Below are 15534 nucleotides of genomic sequence, written 5' to 3' on the forward strand. Positions count from 1 at the left end.
CTAGTCCTGTTATACACTGGTAACCAGACTAGTCCTGTTATAGACTGGTACCCAGGCTAATCCTGTTATAGACTGGCTAGTCCTGTTATACACTGGTAACCAGACTAGTCCTGTTATAGACTGGTACCCAGGCTAGTCCTATTATAGACTGGCTAGTCCTGTTATACACTGGTACCCAGGCTAGTCCTGTTATAGACTGGTACCCAGACTAGTCCTGTTATAGACTGGTACCCAGACTAGTCCTGTTATACACTGGTACCCAGGCTAGTCCTGTTATAGACTGGTACCCAGACTAGTCCTGTTATAGACTGGTACCCAGACTAGTCCTGTTATAGACTGGTACCCAGACTAGTCCTGTTATACACTGGTACCCAGACTAGTCCTGTTATAGACTGGCGAGTCCTGTTATAGACTGGTAACCAGACTAGTCCTGTTATACACTGGTACCCAGGCTAGTCCTGTTATAGACTGGTACCCAGACTAGTCCTGTTATAGACTGGTACCCAGACTAGTCCTGTTATACACTGGTACCCAGGCTAGTCCTGTTATAGACTGGTACCCAAACTAGTCCTGTTATAGACTGGTACCCAGACTAGTCCTGTTATAGACTGGTACCCAGACTAGTCCTGTTATAGACTGGTACCAGGCTAGTCCTATTATAGACTGGTACCCAGACTAGTCCTGTTATAGACTGGTACCCAGACTAGTCCTGTTATAGACTGGTACCCAGGCTAGTCCTGTTAGTCCTGTATTATTCCGGACAGGGTATTATTACGGATCCTCTTGGCGCCAATGAGTTTTCTCCATTTATCCCACAATTCTATTCTTCACCCACAACCCCACTGTGCTGCAGAATTTAATTGGACTCCTGGAATAATTCTTACCTAATACGGAGGAGACTTGTGTTTTCTTGATCTAGCCACGTCACAAACTGTGTGTCGAACGTAAAGTGAAGAGAAACGTTGTGTTTCAATTTTGTGTTCACTAGTCCTGTATTATTCTGGACAGTGGATTGTTGTGGATCAATTTGACACGTGTGTGTGTGTGTGTGTCTGTATGTATGTGTGTGTCTGTGTGTGTGTGTGTCTGTGTGTGTGATTAAATCAAATCAAATTGTATTCGTCACATGCTTCTAAATGTGAAACTAACAGTGAAATGCTTACTGACAGTCTTTGACTTTGGTGGCTGGAGTCTTTTGTAGGGCCTTCCTCTGACACCGCCTGGTATTCAGGCCCCCCCCCCCCCTCTCTCACCCCCCTCTCTCACCTCTCACTCCCCTCTCTCACCTCTCACCCCCCTCTCTCACCCCCACTGCATTGCAGAATTAAATTGGCTTTTTCCAAGTCAATTTGTGGTCAGTTATGGCTGGTTCCATAAACGTGTCTTCAGTGTTCAACAGACTGGATACTTTCCAAGACAATCCGGGACGTGCAGGAGAGTATGTAACCTGTATGTGTGTGTGTGTGTGTGTGTACGTGTGTGTGTGTGTGTGTGTGTACACATCTGTGTGCGTGTGTACACATCTGTGTGTGTGTGTTAGGTGTGTGTTTGTGTGTGTGTATTAGGTGTCTGTATGTGTACACATCTCTGTGTGTGTGTTTACTAAGGCAAAGTGCTACATGACTAAATGTTCATCCAGCCTCTCTCTCTCTTCACTCCTACACACATATAGATCTCTGTGTGTGTGTGTGTGTGTGTGTGTGTGTGTGTGTGTGTGTGTGTGTGTGTGTGTGTGTGTGTGTGTGTGTGTGTGTGTGTGTGTGTGTGTGTGTGTGTGTGTGTGTGTGTGTGACAGTGCTGTGGTGTTGTTGCTAGTGGAGAATGACTGAAGAGTCGAGAGCGCTAAATAAAAGCCTTGAAGGTGTCTGATGTTAGCATTGCCCAGGGCTCTCAGGCTTCACAGGTTGAGAGACACAGGATGACTCCTATGGGGTCACAGGTCAGGCCAGTGCAGATCAATGTGTACATCTCTCTCTCTCGCTCGCTCTCTCTCTCTGATGTCACTGGAGGCTTGAAGTTGTGTGACATTTCCTAAATTTTTTTGTTTTTTTTTCCAGCTTTGTTCAAATAGAAGCCATCTATCCCCAATAGAAGTATATCTACTGAGGGATATTGCAAACAGTGTAGCACAACCTGTACTCTACTGCAGCATTGTCCAACCTCTCCACAGTAGCCCCCCAGGCCGTTCCATGTGTTTCAAATCTTTCAGAACACCTGATTCAACTGGTCAACTGGGGGGGGAGTCCCCCCCCCCCAATGAGACCCCCCCCCCCCCGACGAGATGTTTAAAAATCAACAGCTCTATAGACATTGTTATTTAAAGTGTCTCTCAATAATTTCTATGAAATATGACCAATAATTAATTACAATTTCCTTCCAAAAACGTATATTATAAAATGGGTTGTGTGATTCTTGGATGCTGATAGGTTGATATGTAGGAGCTGTGGGACGTATTAAAATGTCTTAATTCCAGGCAGGAAATTCATCAACTTCATCTCCCTCTGGGTAAAAAAATATTTACACATGATTTTTCCTTGCTTCTATTTGGTTTGAAACATTTGGGGGGTTATAAACATGCCAGTCTGCCTCTAGTAAAAAATTTAAAAAAATATTGCTCAGTAAAATTCTACTTGAGTAAAAGTCTACAAGCATTTGGTTTTAAATATACTTAATAAGTATCAAAAGTAAATGTAAAAGAATAAAACATTTCAAATTCCTTATTTTAATAGTAACGTTTCTGTTGTACAGTAGCTAGCTCGCAGAGTGGAAGAACTGGTCCATGGATTCCGGCCCTGGTTGGTGACAGCCAGTGCTTGCCTCTTCTGGGACGTCCCACTCAAATCGTTCCCATCAAAAAATGGCAGCTTTCTGTTCTCCGTGTTAGTGGCTGACGATAACTGTTGTGTCAGCTCTCGGTGGTGACCAATCACAGCACATTATTTCCCATGCCTCTATTGCTATTTGTGTGTGCTATTAAAGCGGTCGTTAGTTATTTTGTCATGTTATTACCCAGTCGTTCATTCAAATCGTTCTATTCATTCGGCGGCAGGTAGCCTAGTGGTTAGAGCGTTAGACTCGGAAAGGTTGCAAGATCGAATCCCCGAGCTGACAACATTTACATTTACGTCATTTAGCAGACGCTCTTATCCAGAGCGACTTACAAATTGGTGCATTCACCTTATGATATCCAGTGGAACAACCACTTTTTTACAATAGTGCATCTAAATCTTTTAAGGGGGGGGGGGGGGGGGGGGGGGTTAGAAGGATTACTTTATTCTATCCTAGGTATTCCTTAAAGAGGTGGGGTTTCAGGTGTCTCCGGAAGGTGGTGATTGACTCCGCTGTCCTGGCGTCGTGAGGGAGCTTGTTCCACCATTGGGGTGCCAGAGCAGCGAACAGTTTTGACTGGGCTGAGCGGGAACTGTGCTTCCTCAGAGGTAGGGGGGCCAGCAGGCCAGAGGTGGATAAACGCAGTGCCCTTGTTCACACAAAGTAAAAATCTGTCATTCTGCCCCATGAACAAGGCAGTTCACCTGCTGTTCCTAGGCCATCATTGAAAATAAGAATTTGTTCTTAACAGGTAAATAAAGGTATAAAAAAAAACGTGATGTTGCTATGCTAAACACATCATTAGCATGTAGCTAGCAGAGATTCAATGATGATGTGAGACAAGATCTTCAATAAATAACAATTAAATAAGTCATTGAACACTGGCCACTTTAACAATGTTTACATACTGTTTTACCCACTTAATATGTATATACTGTATTCTACGTCCTGGTTCATCCAATATAACTACTTCATATGTATATACTGTATTCTAGTCCTGGTTCATCCTACATAGCTACTGCTGTCCACTTCATATGTATATACTGTATTCTAGTCCTGGTTCATCCTATATAACTACTGCTGTCCACTTCATATGTATATACTGTATTCTAGTCATGGTTCATCCTATATAACTACTGCTGTCCACTTCATATGTATATACTGTATTCTAGTCCTGGTTCATCCTATATAACTACTGCTGTCCACTTCATATGTATATACTGTATTCTAGTCATGGTTCATCCTATATAACTACTGCTGTCCACTTCATATGTATATACTGTATTCTAGTCATGGTTCATCCTACATAGCTACTGCTGTCCACTTCATATGTATATACTGTATTCTAGTCCTGGTTCATCCTATATAACTACTGCTGTCCACTTCATATGTATATACTGTATTCTAGTCCTGGTTCATCCTATATAACTACTGCTGTCCACTTCATATGTATATACTGTATTCTAGTCAAGGTTCATCCTATATAACTACTGCTGTGCCTTGCTTTTCTATTTATATGCTGTCCATGATGTCTAGATATAGAGTAGCAGTCAAACGTTTTGGACAGACCTACTCATCCAAGTGTTTGGGTGACCTAGGTGACTATCTCATGAAGCTGGTTGAGAGGATACCTAGGTGACTATCTCATGAAGCTGGTTGAGAGGATGCCTAGGTGACTATCTCATGAAGCTGGTTGAGAGGATGCCTAGGTGACTATCTCATGAAGCTGGTTGAGAGGATGCCTAGGTGACTATCTCATGAAGCTGGTTGAGAGGATGCCTAGGTGACTATCTCATGAAGCTGGTTGAGAGGATGCCTAGGTGACTATCTCATGAAGCTGGTTGAGAGGATACCTAGGTGACTATCTCATGAAGCTGGTTGAGAGGATGCCTAGGTGACTATCTCATGAAGCTGGTTGAGAGGATGCCTAGGTGACTATCTCATGAAGCTGGTTGAGAGGATGCCTAGGTGACTATCTCATGAAGCTGGTTGAGAGGATACCTAGGTGACTATCTCATGAAGCTGGTTGAGAGGATGCCTAGGTGACTATCTCATGAAGCTGGTTGAGAGGATGCAGAGACTGTGGAAAGCTGTCATCAAGGCCAACAGGTGGCTACTTTGAAGAATCTAATGACATACATCTTGATTTAGTTTAACACTTGTTTTGGTTACTACATGATTCCGTATGTGTTATTTCATAGTTTTGATGTCATCGCTATTATTCTACAATGTAGAAAATAGTAAAAAAATGAAAGAAAAACCCTAGAATGAGTAGGTGTGTCAACTTTTGACTGGTATTGTATATATGCTCTGAGTGTACAAAACATTAGGAACACCTTCCTAATATTGAGTTCCACCCCCCTTTTGCCCTCAGAACAGCATCAATTTGTCAGGGCATGGACTCTACAAGGTGTCAAAGGCATTCCACAGCGATGATGGCCCATGTTGACTCCAATGCTGCTCACAGTTGTCAACTTTGGGTGGTGGACCGTTCTTTATAAACACAGGAAACTGTTGAGCGTGAAAAACCCAGCAGCGTTGAAGTTCTTGACACGCTCAAACCGGTGCGCCTGGTACATACCCCGTTCACCCTCTGAATGGCACACACAAACCCAATCCATGTCTCAATTGTCTCAAGGCTTAACAATACTTCGTTAAAACCTGTCTCCTCCTCTTCATCTACACTGATTGAAGTGGATTTAACAAGTGGACGTCAATAAGGGATCATAGCTTTCACCTGGATTCACCTGGTCAGTCTATGTCCTGTCTGTGTACATATTTATATTCTGGACTCTGACATGTTGTTTTGATATTTATTAATTAATTAATTTTTATTTGAGGATATTTGTGTGTATTGTTAGATATTACTGCACTGTTAGTGCTAGAAACATTACCACAACACTGTACCTGCGGTAACATGTAAAAACATATGTGTACACAACCAATAAAATGTTGTTTGAATTTTGATTTGACTTCTTTGCTACATGTGTTTGCCAAGCTGGTTCATTGAACTGTGCTTGTGTTGTATGATGGGTAATCTGACCTGAGAACGGACGCACTTGCTGCTACAAGTACCAGTAAGCTTTTGGTTGTTATTAACCTGCTATTAGAGCGCATACTGTCTGGACCCATTAAATATCTCACAGCAGGAGATACAGACTGCTGATCTATTTGCAGACAAACACTTACAGACTGCTGATCTATTTCTAGACAAACACTTACAGACTGCTGATCTATTTGTAGACAAACACTTACAGACTGCTGATCTATTTGTAGACAAACACTTACAGACTGCTGATCTATTTGTAGACAAACACTTACAGACTGCTGATCTATTTGTAGACAAACACTTACAGACTGCTGATCTATTTCTAGACAAACACTTACAGACTGCTGATCTATTTCTAGACAAACACTTACAGACTGCTGATCTATTTGTAGACAAACCCTTACAGACTGCTGATCTATTTCTAGACAAACACTTACAGACTGCTGATCTCAGATCAGTTGAGATCATAATGAATTAGCTGAATTGGACATTTAAGCTTATTCATTATGATCTAAACTGATCCGTGATCAGCACTCCTACGCTTTGTGACAACTGGCCCTGGACTGGTTTCTAGATTGACTGCCTGTCATATAGCATATTGTTATTCGCTGAATATTCCTCTCTCTCTCTGTTTCCATAGGTTGACGGGGTTCCAGCTGCCGTCGCCCATAGTGAGCACAGGACCCAGCCTCACACTGTGGCTGCTGACAGACTATGCTGTCAGTGGACAAGGCTTCAAGGCCATCTATGAAGGTAAGATACTGTACATGACATAAATAAAGTCTTACAAAACCTATGACGGCAACATACTGACTGTATGTGCGTCTCTCTCTCTGTCTCTCTCTCTCTCGCACACTCTCTCTGTCTCTCTCTCTCTCGCACACTCTCTCTCTCTCTCTCTCTCTTTTTCTGTCTCTCTCTGTCACTCTGTCTCTCTCTCTGTTACTCTCTCTTTCTCTGTCTCTCTCTCTCTGTCACTCTCTCTGTCTCTCTCTCTGTCACTCTCTCACTCTCTCTCTCGCACACTCTCTCTCTTTCTCTGTCTCTCTCTCTCTCTGTCACTCTCTCTGTCTCTCTCTCTGTCACTCTCTCTTTCTCTGTCACTCTCTCTGTCACTCTCTCTGTCTCTCTCTCTGTCTCTCTCTGTCACTCTCTCTCTCTCTCTCTCTCTCTCTCTCTCTCTCTTTCTCTGTCTCTCTCTCTGTCACTCTCTCTGTCACTCTCTCTGTCTCTCTGTCTCTTTCTCTCTCTCTTTCTCTGTCTCTCTCTCTGTCACTCTCTCTGTCTCTCTCTCTCTCTCTTTCTCTGTCACTATCTCTGTCTCTCTGTCACTATCTCTGTCTCTCTCTCTGTCTCTCTCACTCTGTTTCTATCTCTCACTCTTTCTCTCTCTCTCTCTCTATCTGTCTCTCTCTCTCACTCTGTCGCTCTCTCTCTCTCTCTCTCTCTCTGACTTTAATGTTCTCACTATATATCTCTGCCGTTAATCTTCCTCCTGCTCCTCCTCCCTCTGTATCTGTCTGTGAGTACTCCATTACTGATTCCTTTGACTTCTCATTCCCCTCTGAACACTTCCCATCATACAGAGAATATACTGTAGCCTACTGTACTCCCCACCTTGATTAGCATACTTGCTACAGCACGGTATATATAATCAGTGTGCATTAGGCTAATTGTATTTATATGCATGGTTTGACTTCCCACAGCATGGATGGTAGCCTGGATGGTTAACTGTCGCGGTAGCTAGCTGGCACTATGAGATGGTTCACCTCACCAGGCTACGGTGTGTGTGTGTGTGTGTGTGTGTGTGTGTGTGTGTGTGTGTGTGTGTGTGTGTGTGTGTGTGTGTGTGTGTGTGTGTGTGTGTGTGTGTGTGTGTGTGTGTGTGTGTGTGTGTGTGTGTGTGTGTGTGTGTGTGATGGTTCACCGTGCTAGTCTAGGGGTCCTTGTCGTATTTCCTCTTCATGGAGGAGTGTTTTATGACCCATAAAGGGATGATACAGTACTAACAGAGAGGCGGAAGGACAGGCTAATTAAGCTAATTACCTGATCCGGGGGATTGAGGGGTGGAACATGATCCTGGATATTCTAGGCGAGTCATTCCATCATTGACATGGAATAACGGGGATCATTTTTATTCTTCACCTCCTGTGGAGCTGATTCAGGTATCCTGATGTGCATATCATGGTGTGTTGTTCAGTGGTTCCAGGGTTTCGTGTTTCCAGGGTTCCGTGACACCAGGGTTCTGTTGTTCCAGGGTTCCATGGTTCTGTGGTTCCAGGGTTCTGTTGTTCCAGGGTTCTGTTGTTCCAGAGTTCCACGGTTCTGTGGTTCCAGGGTTCTATGGTCCCAGGGTTCCTTGGTTCCAGCGTTCTATGGTTCAAGGTGAATTTGGACATCTAACTATGATATGGTTATCCAGATATTTCATGATGGAACAATGGGGAACGTTCTTCATTCTTCTTCTTCTTCTTATGGGCTTCATTCAGTCCTGACTGGTTGGATGTACTGTACCTGTTCACAGGTCTTCTTGTCCGTATGATTCTTGACCTTTGTGTGAAACTTGAAGACCCATTATTTCCCAAGTGACTTGTTTCCAACGTCCTCTTCCTTAATCAATGCTATTAGAAATGGACAAGGCAATGAAAGATATGATAGTTGAATAGGTTTTATTGGCATGGGGAAACATTGCCAAATCAAGTGAAGTAGATAATATACAAAAGTGAAATAAACAATATAAATGAACAGTAAACCTTACACTCACAGAAGTTTTCTAATTCTTTGTGGATCTGTGTAATCTGAGGGAAATATGTGTCTCTAATATGGTCATACATTTGGCAGGAGGTTAGGAAGTGCAGCTCAGTTTCCACCTCATTTTGTGGGCAGTGTTGCACATAGCCTGTCTTCTCTTGAGAGCCAGGTCTGCCTACGGCGGCCTTTCTCAATAGCAAGGCTATGCTCACTGAGTCTGTACATAGTCAAAGCTTTCCTTAAGTGTGGGTCAGTCACAGTGGTCAGGTATTCTGCCACTGTGTTCTCTCTTTTTAGGGCCAAATAGCATTCTAGTTGGCTCAGTTTTAATTATTTCCAATGTGTCAAGTAATAATCTTTTTTGTTTTCTCATGATTTGGTTGGTGTCTAATTGTGTTGCTGTCCTGGGGCTCTGTGGGTTGTGTTTGTGAACCAGCTTGCTTAGGGGACTCTTCTCCAGATTAATCTCTCGGTAAGCGATGGCTTTGTTATGGAAGGTTTGGAAATCGCTTCCTTTTAGGTAGTTAAGGAATTTAATGTCTTTTTTCTGGATTTTGATTATTAGCGGGTATCGGCCTAATTCTGCTCTGCATGCATTATTTGGTGTTTTACATTGTATACTTAGGATATGTTTGCAGAATTCTGCAGGCAGAGTCTAAATTTGGTGTTTGTCCCATTTTGTGAACTATTGGTTTTTGAGCAGACCCCTGACCTCACAACCATGAAGGGCAATGGATTCTATAACTTATTCAAGTATTTTTGGCCAGATCCTAATTGGTATGTTGAATTTTATGTTCCTTTTGATGGCATAGAAGGCCTTCCTTGCCTTGTATCTCAGATCGTTCACAGCTTTGTGGAAGTTACCTGTGGCGCTGATGTTTAGGCCAAGGTATGTGCCGTTTTTTTGTGTGTTGTATGACAATAGTGTCTAGATGGAATTTGTATTTCTGGTCCTGGGAACTGGACCTTTTTTGGAACATCATTATATTTCTCTCTTTCTCTACTCTCTCTCTCTCTCTCTCTCTACTCTCTCTCTCTACTCTCTCTCTACTCTCTCTCTACTCTCTCTACTCTCTCTCTCTCTCTACTCTCTCTCCAAATCTCCTTCTTGTCTTCTTGTAAAGGAGGAAAGAGAAGGAGGGTAATGTTTATAAATGATCTCTTCTCTTCCAGAAGACTGTAGAGCAGTAATGGTGAAACATTAGCAGAATTATGAGCAGTCGTTTCTACTAACACCAAAATCAGATGCTGCTGCAGCCGTCAACACAAACATTACACACACACACAAACACACACACACACACACACACACACACACACACACACACACACACACACACACACACACACACACACACACACACACACACACACACACACACACACACACACACACAGGCACAGGCACAGGCACACACTTATGCATACACACACTAATGCAAATGCTCACGCTTGCACATACACATTAGAAACATATACACACAACACTCACACACACACACACACATCATAAAATACACTCTGAATGCTAAATGCACTTAGTTAGTCTTATGCCCACGATCAGGCTCAATATTGAATTCCTCTGTGATTCTCCAATAAACTAACACATTACACACAGCTGGTGGAATTCTTGCATCTGGTCTGCTTTTGTCCGAGTCATGCATCTAAATTAACTCTCTCTCTCTTCCTTTCACTTTCTCACTCTCCACTCAGCCTTTTCTCTCTCACACACACACACACACACACACACACACACACACACACACACACACACACACACACACACACACACACACACACACACACACACACACACACACACACACACACACACACACACACACACAGTATCTCAGATCGTTCATAGCTTTGTGGAAGTTACCTGTGGCACTGATGTTTAGGCCAAGGTATGTGGTGTTTTTTTTGTGTGTTGTATGACAATAGTGTCTTGATGAAATTTGTATTTGTGGTCCTGGGAACTGGACCTTTTTTGGAACATCATTATATTTCTCTCTTTCTCTACTCTCTCTCTCTCTCTCTCTCTCTACTCTCTCTCTACTCTCTCTCTACTCTCTCTACTCTCTCTCTCTCTCTACTCTCTCTCCAAATCTCCTTCTTGTCTTCTACGTGAAACATGAAACATAACATGAAACATGACATGAAACAATATATTGGCCACATAACAGTGTTGAAGTGGAAGGATGTCTGTCATTGGGTGAGTGGGAGAGTTGAGATAGAATTCTGTCAGCTCCTTCTCCCTATTGGATTGTGTGATTCTAAGGTCAGATATGGATACTGCATGTTTCCTAGCTGATATGGTTTCTTATGTTAAGTGGCGGTCTTATCTCGTGGTTAAATGATAAGTAAAGGGATTGCTAAGTACTGGTTTTATATGTTATGTGGCGGTCTTATCTCGTGGTTAAATGATAAGTAAAGGGATTGCTAAGTACTGGTCATGTTGAATCTAGACGACAACGGAATATACCTGATGTTTTAAGTCTCCCAATCGATACAACACGGTGATATTTACCAAAAACAACACGTGTAGTGTAGTTGAGAACAAAATGATGAGAATGAATGCATATGATTAAGTCTGATTGAATATGTGATACGGTATGAATGCTGCTGTGATTAATCTGAGGTCCAAATCGATATACGGCGAAGAGGGCTGTCCTCACTCAACACATGTTGTTGTTGTTCATCAATGAGCATCACCCGGTGTGTCAGGTGACAACAAAAGCAACACAGCTAAAGTCCCAGTTGACCAGTGTGAGGTAGGGAGGAAGCAGTGTGGGGTAGGGAGGTAGGGAGGTAGCAGTGAGGGGTAGGGAGGTAGCAGTGAGGGGTAGGGAGGTAGGGAGGTAGCGAGGTAGGGAGGTAGCAGTGGGAGGCAGGGAGGAAGCAGTGAGGGGTAGGGAGGAAGCAGTGGGAGGTAGCAGTGTGAGGTAGGGAGGTAGCAGTGTGAGGTAGGGAGGAAGCAGTGTGAGGTAGGGAGGTAGCAGTGTGAGGTAGGGAGGAAAGGAGGTAGCAGTGTGGAGTAGGGAGGAAGCAGTGTGGGATAGGGAGATAGCAGAGTGTGTAGGGAGGTAGGGTGGTAGGGATGTAGCAGTGTGGGGTAGGGAGGAAGCAGTGGGAGGTAGGGAAGAAGCAGTGTGAGGTAGGGAGGAAGCAGTATGGGGTAGGGATGTAGCAGTGTGGGGTAGGGAGGTAGTTGGGTGGGGAGGTAGGGATGTAGAGAGGTATCAGTGTAGGGTAGGGGGGTATCAGTGTAGGGAGGTCAGGTTTGCCTCAGAGATATGTGCTTCTTTATTACAGCCCACTGTTTACCTGGTACAAAAACCTGGTACAAAAACCTGGTACATAAACAGACTACGCACCATTGATTTACAGTAATATATGCAGTCGGAAGTTTACATACACTTAGGTTGGAGTCATTAAAACTCGTTTTTCAACCACTCCAGAAATGTCTTGTTAACAAACTATAGTTTTGGCATGTTGGTTAGGACATCTACTTTGTGCATGACACAAGTAATTTTCCAACAATTGTTTGCATACAGATTATTTCACTTATAATTCACTGTATCACAATTCCAGTGGGTCAGAAGTTTACATACACTAAGTTGACTGTGCCTTTAAACAGCTTGGAAAATTCCAGAAAATGTCATGGCTTTATAAGCTTCTGATAGGCTAGTTGACATCATTTGTGTCAATTGGAGGTGTACCTGTGGATGTATTTCAAGGCCTACCTTCAAACTCAGTGCCTCTTTGCTTGACATCATGGGAAAATCAAAAGAAATCAGCCAAGACCTCGGAAAAAAAGATTGTAGACCTCCACAAGTCTGGTTCCTCCTTGGGAGCAATTTCCAAACACCTGAAGGTACTACGTTCATCTGTATAAACAATAGTATGTAAGTATAAACACCATGGGACCAAGCAGCTGTCATACCGCTCAGGAAGGGGACTCGTTCTGTCTCCTGGAGATGAACGCACTTTGGTGCGAAAAGTGCAAATAATTCCCAGAACAACAGCAAAGAACCTTGTGAAGATGCTGGAGGAAACAGGTACAAAAGTATCTATATCCACAGTAAAACGAGTCCTATATCGACATAACCTGAAAGGCCGCTCAGCAAGGAAGAAGCCACTGCTCCAAAACCGCCATAAAAAAAGCCAGACTACGGTTTGCAACTGCACATGGGGACAAAGATCGTACTTTTTGGATAAATGTCCTCGTCTGATGAAACAAAAATAGAACTGTTTGGCCATAATGACCATCGTTATGTTTGGAGGAAAAAGGGGGAGGCTTGCAAACCGAATAACACCATCCCAACTGTGAAGCACGGGGGTGGCAGCATCATGTTGTGGGTGTGCTTTGCTGCAGGAGGGACTGGTGCACTTCACAAAATAGATGGCATCATGTAGTAGGAAAATGATGTGGATATATTGAAGCAACATCTCAAGACATCAATCAGGAAGTTAAAGCTTGGTCGCAAATGGGCCTTCCAAATGGACAATGACCCCAAGCATACTTCCAAAGTTGTGGCAAAATGGCTTAAGGAAAACAAAGTGAAGGTACTGGAGTGGCCATCACAAAGCCCTGACCTCAATCCCATAGAAAAGTTGTGGGCAGAACTGAAAAGCGTGTGCGAGCAAGGAGGCCTACAAATCTGAGTCTTTTACTCCAGCTTTGTCAGGAGTAATGGGCCAAAACTTATTGTGGGAAGCTTGTGGAAGGCTACCTGAAATGTTTGACCCAAGTTAAACTATTTAAAGTCAATGTTACCAAATACTAATTGAGTGTATGTAAACTTCTGACCCACTGGGAATGTAAATAATCAAAATTTAAACTGAAATAAATCATTCTCTCTACCATTATTCTGACATTTTACATTCTTAAAATAAAGTGGTGATCCTAACTGACCTAAAACAGGGAATTTTTACTAGGATTAAATGTCAGGAATTGTGAAAAACTGAGTTTAAATGTATTTGGCTAAGGTGTATGTAAACTTCAGACTACAACTTTAGTTCTGTATTTTAGACAAGCACTGCTATGTATCATTTGGCATCGTTGAATTTCAGTTCCCACACTGACAATATGTGTTTTTCCACTGTCCGGGCCTTCTGTAATGCAGTACAGATTAAATTCCGGTTCAACCAATCAAGTTGATTGGAATCTCTTCCTCTCCATGGCTAGCGGCTTTCTGTTCATTCTGTTATATTCTGTCTCAGTTTTTTTCTCCTCCTTTTACTTTTTATTCACTTTTAATCTCTCCTACTGGCTGAAATAGGACCAATTACAGAGCTAATCATCATCGTCATGGACGGCAAGACGAATGGGGATTTTGCATAGTCTCTCGTCTTTACCAATTCAATTTAAGGGGCTTTCTCTCACTCTCTCTCTCTCTCTAAATTCAATTAAAATTGAATTGTCATGGGAAACATATGTTAACATTACCAAAGCGTAGTGTAGTAGATAATAGATAGTGTAGTAGATAAGTGTAGTAGATAATAAACAAAAGTAAAATAAACATTATAAAATGAACAGTAAACATTACACTTACAGAAGTTTCAAAAGAATAAAGACATTTCAAATGTCATATTATGTCTATATACAGTGTTGTAATGATGTGCAAATAGTTCAAGTAAAAAAAGTGAAAATAAATAAACTGTAAGGGCTGTCTTCAGGAAAGGACCAAAATGCAGCAGAGTTAGTATTCATCCTTCAATTTAATTGGAAAGAACACTATACAAAAACAAGGAAACTGACAGCCAACAGTCCTGTCAGGTGCAACCACACTAAACAAGAAACAATTACCCACAAAACCCAAAGGAAAAACATGCTCCTTATGTGTGACTCCCAATCAGCAGCAATGAGCACCACCTGTGCCTGATTGGGAGCCACACACATGGCCCAAAACAAAGAAATACCAAAACATAGAAAAAGGAACATAGAACGCCCACCCAATGTAACACCCTGGCCTAACCAAAATAAAGAACAAAAAACCCCTCTCTATGGCCAGGGCGTTACATAAACAGAAATATGGGTTGTATTTACAATGGTGTTTTTTTGTTCTTCACTGCTTGCCCTTTTCTTGTGGCAACAGGTCACAAATCTTGCTGCTGTGATGACACACTGGTTTTTCACCCAATAGATATGGGAGTTTTATGGGAGTTTTTTTCAAATTCTTTGTGCATCTGTGTAATCTGAGGGAAATATGTGTCTTTAATATGGCAGGAGGTTAGGAAGTGCTGCTCAGTTTTCGTCTCAATTTGTGGGCAGTGTTGCACATAGCCTGTCTTCTCTTGAGAGCCAGGTCTGCCTACGGCGGCCTTTCTCAATAGCAAGGCTATGCTCACTGAGTCTGTACATAGTCAAAGATGTCCTTAATTTTGAGTCAGTCACGGTGGTCAGGTATTTAGGGCCAAATAGCATTCTAGTTTGCTCAGTTTTTGTCTAAATTATTTCCACTGTAATTATCTTTGGGGGATGGCTTTGTTATAGAATGTTTGGGAATCACTTCCTTTCACGTGGTTGTAGAATTTAACGGCTCTTTTCAGGAGTTTGATAAATAGCGGGTATCGGCCTAATTCTGCTCTGTATGCATTATTTGGTGTTTTACGTTGTACACAGAGGATATTTTTGCATGATTCTCAATTTGGTGTTTGTCCCATTTTGTGAATTCTTGGTTGGTAAGCGGACCCCACACCTCACAACCATAAAGGGCAATGGGTTCTTTAACTGATTCAAGTATTTTTAGCCAGATCCTAATTGGTATGTCGAATTGTATGTTCCTTTCGATGGCATAGAAGGCCATTCTTGCTTTGTATCTCAGATCGTTCACAGCTTTGTGTTTCTCAGTTGTTAGCTTGCTTCCATCACATTTTTCGGGGAAAACAATTAAAATGTT

The 15534-nt window shown here is 42.4% G+C and overlaps 1 protein-coding gene across 1 annotated transcript in view; it reads left to right on the forward strand.

Annotated features, from left to right (window-relative positions):
• Positions 1-15534, forward strand: part of csmd2 (CUB and Sushi multiple domains 2) — an 854766-nt gene that overhangs the window by 132050 nt on the left and 707182 nt on the right. The window contains 1 exon segment of the mRNA XM_082961372.1: positions 6519-6631. Coding sequence (XP_082817498.1) covers positions 6519-6631 — 113 coding nt within the window.

Source organism: Salmo salar, chromosome 14, assembly GCF_965601325.2.
Source record: "Salmo salar chromosome 14, fSalSal1, whole genome shotgun sequence".
Classification (NCBI taxonomy): domain Eukaryota; kingdom Metazoa; phylum Chordata; class Actinopteri; order Salmoniformes; family Salmonidae; genus Salmo; species Salmo salar.